General features: G+C 47.0%; 1 protein-coding gene across 1 annotated transcript; it reads left to right on the top strand.

The window, feature by feature from the left end:
* The first annotated feature begins 292 nt into the window (after positions 1-292).
* hspb2 (heat shock protein, alpha-crystallin-related, b2) lies at positions 293-4,706 on the top strand. Its single transcript, XM_045690318.1, has 3 exons — positions 293-428; positions 3,692-3,882; positions 4,409-4,706. The coding sequence occupies exons 1-3, from the start codon at positions 332-334 to the stop codon at positions 4,622-4,624; spliced, it is 504 nt and encodes a 167-aa protein (XP_045546274.1). The 5' UTR covers positions 293-331; the 3' UTR covers positions 4,625-4,706.
* The last annotated feature ends 1,835 nt before the right edge of the window (positions 4,707-6,541 follow it).

Consider the following 6,541-nt stretch of genomic DNA (forward strand, 5'->3'; position numbering starts at 1 on the left):
CACTCTCTCCCTCCCTCTCTATCCCCTCACTCTCTCCCTCCCTCTCTATCCCCTCACTCTCTCCCTCCCTCTCTATCCCCTCACTCTCTCCCTCCCTCTCTATCCCCTTACTCTCTCCCTCCCTCCCTCCCTCCCTCTCCCTCACTCTCCCTTTCTCACTCTCTATCCCCTTACTCTCTCCCTCCCTCTCCCTCACTCTCCCTTTCTCCCTCTCTATCCCCTTACTCCCTCCCTCTCCCTCTCCCCTCCCTCCCTCCCTCCCTCCCTCCCTCCCTCCCTCCCTCCCTCCCTCCCTCCCTATCCCCTTTCTCCCTCTGTCAGTCATTGAGTCATGATGGCGGAGCGGACGGTGCCTCATGCATATCCCATGAGTACTCAGTGCGAACTGAACTCTCCCAGACGGATCTACGACCAGAACTTTGGAGAGGGTAAGAACCTCTCCCTCTCTCTGTCGCTCTCTGTCTGTCTCTCTGTCTGTCTCTCTGTCTGTCTGTCTGTCTGTCTGTCTGTCTGTCTGTCTGTCTGTCTGTCTGTCTGTCTGTCTGTCTGTCTGTCTGTCTCTCTGTCGCTCTCTGTCTGTCTCTCTGTCTGTCTCTCTGTCTGTCTGTCTGTCTGTCTGTCTGTCTGTCTGTCTGTCTGTCTGTCTGTCTGTCTGTCTGTCTGTCTGTCTGTCTGTCTCTCTGTCTGTCTCTCTGTCTGTCTCTCTGTCGCTCTCTGTCTGTCTGTCTGTCTGTCTGTCTGTCTGTCTGTCTGTCTGTCTTTTTCACTCTGTGTGTTTTTAAATCAGAGGTGTATTTAGTTTGTGATCTAGCGAGAGTTCCGCTATAAAACTATCACTGGATCGCTGGCTGTAGCTAACATGCTATATCTCAGTACAAGTAATGAGTGGAGTGTGTGTGTGTGTGTGTGTGTGTGTGTGTGCATCACTAGTCACTATAAATCCAAATCAAACAGAGATGAATGTCCAATCTTGTTTTCCCCTGAACTAGGGAACCCCGCCCCTCAGAAGGACTGTGTGTATAAATAGAACTTCCAGCTCAACAGGGTTCCATAATAACCTATGGCAGCCTGGAACAGACGAACAGGGCTGTAAAGCCTGCCTAGAGACTGGGTATGGAAAAACATGTCTGATTAGAGGAGAGGCAGAAAAAGGATAGGGGGTGAGTTTCTCCTAAGCCTTGTAGCTAGTGGTATGTTTTCAGACCCACACACCATCCTAGAACAACTGCACTGGGTTTTAAAGTAACTACTGTAAAACTCTCTCCCCCCAGCCCTGGGAGAACTATCAAACTACTGTAAAACTCTCTCCCCCCAGCCCTGGGAGAACTATCAAACTACTGTAAAACTCTCCCCCCCAGCCCTGAGAGAACTATCAAACTACTGTAAAACTCTCCCCCAGCCCTGAGAGAACTATCAAACTACTGTAAAACTCTCTCCCCCAGCCCTGGGAGAACTATCAAACTACTGTAAAACTCTCCCCCCAGCCCTGGGAGAACTATCAAACTACTGTAAAACTCTCCCCCAGCCCTGGGAGAACTATTTAACTACTGTAAAACTCTCCCCCCAGCCCTGAGAGAACTATCAAACTACTGTAAAACTCTCCCCCAGCCCTGAGAGAACTATCAGACTACTGTAAAACTCTCCCCAGCCCTAAGAGAACTATCAAACTACTGTAAAACTCTCTCCCCCAGCCCTGCGAGAACTATCAAACTACTGTAAAACTCTCCCCCAGCCCTGAGAGAACTATCAAACTACTGTAAAACTCTCCCCAGCCCTGAGAGAACTATCAAACTACTGTAAAACTCTCCCCCCAGCCCTGAGAGAACTATCAAACTACTGTAAAACTCTCTTCCCCAGCCCTGCGAGAACTATCAAACTACTGTAAAACTCTCCCCAGCCCTGAGAGAACTATCAAACTACTGTAAAACTCTCCCCCAGCCCTGAGAGAACTATCAAACTACTGTAAAACTCTCCCCCAGCCCTGAGAGAACTATCAAACTATTGTAAAACTCTCCCCCAGCCCTGAGAGAACTATCAAACTACTGTAAAACTCTCCCCCCAGCCCTGAGAGAACTATCAAACTACTGTACAACTCTCCCCCAGCCCTGAGAGAACTATCAAACTACTGTAAAACTCTCCCCCAGCCCTGAGAGAACTATCAAACTACTGTAAAACTCTCCCCCAGCCCTGAGAGAACTATCAAACTACTGTAAAACTCTCCCCCAGCCCTGAGAGAACTATCAAACTACTGTACAACTCTCCCCCCAGCCCTGGGAGAACTATCAAACTACTGTAAAACTCTCCCCAGCCCTGAGAGAACTATCAAACTACTGTAAAACTCTCCCCCAGCCCTGAGAGAACTATCAAACTACTGTAAAACTCTCCCCCAGCCCTGAGAGAACTATCAAACTACTGTAAACCTCTTCCCCTACTACCCCCCCCTGAGAGAACTATTCAAATACAGTAAACCTTGACTCCTCCCCAGCTACATGATTATGCTATCTGACTCCTCCCCCAGCTATATGATTCTATTATCTGACTCCTCCCCCAGCTATATGGTTCTATCCTGACTCCTCCCCCAGCTATATGGTTCTATCCTGACTCCTCCCCCAGCTATATGGTTCTATCCTGACTCCTCCCCCAGCTATATGGTTCTATCCTGACTCCTTCCCCAGCTGTATGATTCTATTATCTGACTCCTCCACCAGCTGTATGATTCTATTATCTGACTCTTCCACCAGCTATATGATTCTATTATCTGACTCCTCCACCAGCTATATGATTCTATTATCTGACTCCTCCACCAGGTATATGATTCTATTATCTGACTCTTCCCCCAGCTATATGATTCTATTATCTGACTCCTCCACCAGCTATATGATTCTATTATCTGACTCCTCCACCAGCTATATGATTCTATTATCTGACTCCTCCCCCAGCTATATGATTCTATTATCTGACTCCTCCACCAGCTATATGATTCTATTATCTGACTCCTACTCCAGCTATATGATTCTATTATCTGACTCCTCCACCAGCTATATGATTCTATTATCTGACTCCTCCCCGAGCTATATGATTCTATTATTTGACTCCTCCCCCAGCTATATGATTCTATTATTTGACTCCTCCCCCAGCTATATGGTTCTATCCTGACTCCTCCCCCAGCTATATGATTCTATTATCTGACTCCTCCCCCAGCTATATGATTCTATTATCTGATTCCTCCACCAGGTATATGATTCTATTATCTGATTACTACCCAGAAATATGATTCTATAATCTGAGTCATCCCACAGCTATATGATTCTATTATTTGACTCCTCCCCCAGCTATATGGTTCTATCCTGACTCCTCCCCCAGCTATATGATTCTATTATCTGACTCCTCCCCCAGCTATATGATTCTATTATCTGATTCCTCCACCAGGTATATGATTCTATTATCTGATTACTACCCAGAAATATGATTCTATAATCTGAGTCATCCCACAGCTATATGATTCTATTATTTGACTCCTACTCCAGCTATATGATTCTATTATCTGATTCCTCCACCAGGTATATGATTCTATTATCTGATTACTACCCAGAAATATGATTCTATAATCTGAGTCATCCCCCAGCTATGTGATTTTATTCTCTGATTTATCCCCCGGCTATATGATTCTATTATCTGATTCCTCCCCCAGCTCTTACCCCCCAGGACCTCCTCACCCCCACCCTGTACCATGGTTACTATGTCCGTCCACGAATCACCAAGCAGCTAGGGCGGGGCTTCTCTGATATAGAGGCGGAGCCAGGGAAGTGGACCGTCCGATTGGACGTGTGTCAGTTCACTCCTGATGAAGTCACCGTCCGCACCGTCGACAACCTACTGGAGGTAAAGACTTCTAACCCCTGACCTCTGACGAAACGGGTGATGGACGTCAACAAATTAATACCGTATGAAACATACAGTATCATACTGAATGGAGAGTCTCTGAGACCAGGTTGCTCTGAGACCAGGTTGCTCTGAGACCAGGTTGCTCTGAGACCAGGTTGCTCTGGTTTACTTTCTGAGTGGTTGTCCCAGTGTTGGCCACTCTGGTCAACTTATTGCCCCCAGCCCCGTGAAAGGGTTGCATCAGAGCGAGACTTCAAAATGTCTCCTCGAATGGCAATGCCCATAAAAATACCTCTGTCATGCTCTATTGCCCTGACCCCTGACCTGTTACCTCAAACCCCTAATCAAACCTTCTGGAGTTAAAGACCTGTCTCTCTCTCTCTCTCTCTCTCCCTCTTCCTTGGTTCGGTGTGTGTGTGTGTGTGTGTGTGTGTGTGTGTGTGTGTGTGTGTGTGTGTGTGTGTGTGTGTGTGTGTGTGTGTGTGTGTGTGTGTGTGTGTGTGTGTGTGTGTGTGTGTGTCAGGTCAGTGGTAACCACTCCCAGAGACAGGATGTCCACGGATTCATCAGTCGGTCGTTTACGAGGACCTACATACTTCCTGTGGGTGTCGACCCTCTACTGCTCTTCGTCGACCTATCACACGACGGCATCCTCTCTGTCTCCGCTCCCAGGACAACCCCCGACCCGCCCTCCACACACACGCATACCATACACACACACACTGACAAGACAGCCTAGTGACGACACACACACACCGACAAGACAGCCTAGTGACGACACACACACACCGACAAGACAGCCTAGTGACGACACACACACACCGACAAGACAGCCTAGTGACGACACACACACACCGACAAGACAGCCTAGTGACGACACACACACACCGACAAGACAGCCTAGTGACGACACACACACACCGACAAGACAGCCTAGTGACGACACACACACACCGACAAGACAGCCTAGTGACGACACACACACACCGACAAGACAGCTTAGTGACGACACACAGACACAATCAAAAACCACCTGGTGTCCTCTGTCAGGAATCAACCCAAAAACCCCCGGAATGAGATCTATAGAATGCAGACTGTGGGGGATAGCAGACTGTGGGGGATAGCAGACTGTGGGGGGATAGTAGACTGTGGGGGGATAGTAGACTGTGGGGGATAGCAGACTGTGGGAGATAGCAGACTGTGGGGGATAGCAGACTGTGGGGGATAGCAGACTGTGGGGGATAGCAGACTGTGGGGGGATAGTAGACTGTGGGGGGATAGTAGACTGTGGGGGATAGCAGACTGTGGGAGATAGCAGACTGTGGGGGATAGCAGACTGTGGGGGATAGTAGACTGTGGGGGATAGTAGACTGTGGGGGATAGCAGACTGTGGGGATAGTAGACTGTGGGGGATAGTAGACTGTGGGGGGATAGTAGACTGTGGGGGATAGTAGACTGTGGGGGGATAGTAGACTGTGGGGGGATAGCAGACTGTGGGGGATAGTAGACTGTGGGGGATAGTAGACTGTGGGGGGATAGTAGACTGTGGGGGGATAGCAGACTGTGGGGGGATAGCAGACTGTGGGGGATAGTAGACTGTGGGGGATAGCAGACTGTGGGGGATAGTAGACTGTGGGGGATAGCAGACTGTGGGGGATAGTAGACTGTGGGGGATAGCAGACTGTGGGGGATAGTAGACTGTGGGGGATAGCAGACTGTGGGGGATAGTAGACTGTGGGGGATAGCAGACTGTGGGGGATAGCAGATGTGACTACAATCCCATTGATGTGTTCTATCTGGCCCACAATGTGGTCACTACAATCCCATTTGGATATATTTGTCTGTTTCCGCTGCATAATATTTAGAAGTTGTCCTTTTCGGGATGATAATTTTTTTTTGTGCTGAATGCTAGCTCCCGTTACGATATGTTGTTAGCATAGCTAGCATAGAGAAATCGGTGGTGGTAGTCAAAGTCGATTTTAACTGTAGTGCATTTGATTGGTGACGAACATGTACTGTATTGGGGATGGCATCTTTACAAGCATTATACTCCAATATCTACCACAATGTAGTGTGAAATACATATATTAACTATAGCCTAAATGTAGTTTGATTCTGATGGCCGGTAATGAGGCGATTATGGATCTTTCCCCAACCGTTTCCATGGTTTCTGTGGAACTGCTACATAATCTATTAAAATCGGACATTTCTAAAGATTTATATTGTTGCTAAGTGATGCTCTAGTTTACAATAAAATATACCTATTGTTTCTGTAATAAACAATAGTGTTGTTTCTGTAATAAACAATAGTGTTGTTTCTGTAATAAACAATAGTGTTGTTTCTGTAATAAACAATAGTGTTGTTTCTGTAATAAACAATAGTGTTGTTTCTGTAATAAACAATAGTGTTGTTTCTGTAATAAACAATAGTGTTGTTTCTTAATCTAGAATATAGTGTAATGATCTCCATAGATCATAAATAAATGAATAAATGAGGTTTGAGTTCTGGGCGTGTGACGTTTTTGTTCGTTTTGGACTTGGTGAGGGTTTTTTCGGCTGTTCACAATTCCTAAAGGCAATTCGAAGTTAAGAGCCAAAGTCTATGCCCCTTCGTCTGTGATTGGTCAACAGTAGGGATTCTTCAGTAAAGTCTACG

The sequence above is a fragment of the Salmo salar genome, chromosome ssa11, assembly GCF_905237065.1.
Source record: "Salmo salar chromosome ssa11, Ssal_v3.1, whole genome shotgun sequence".
Lineage (NCBI taxonomy): Eukaryota > Metazoa > Chordata > Actinopteri > Salmoniformes > Salmonidae > Salmo > Salmo salar.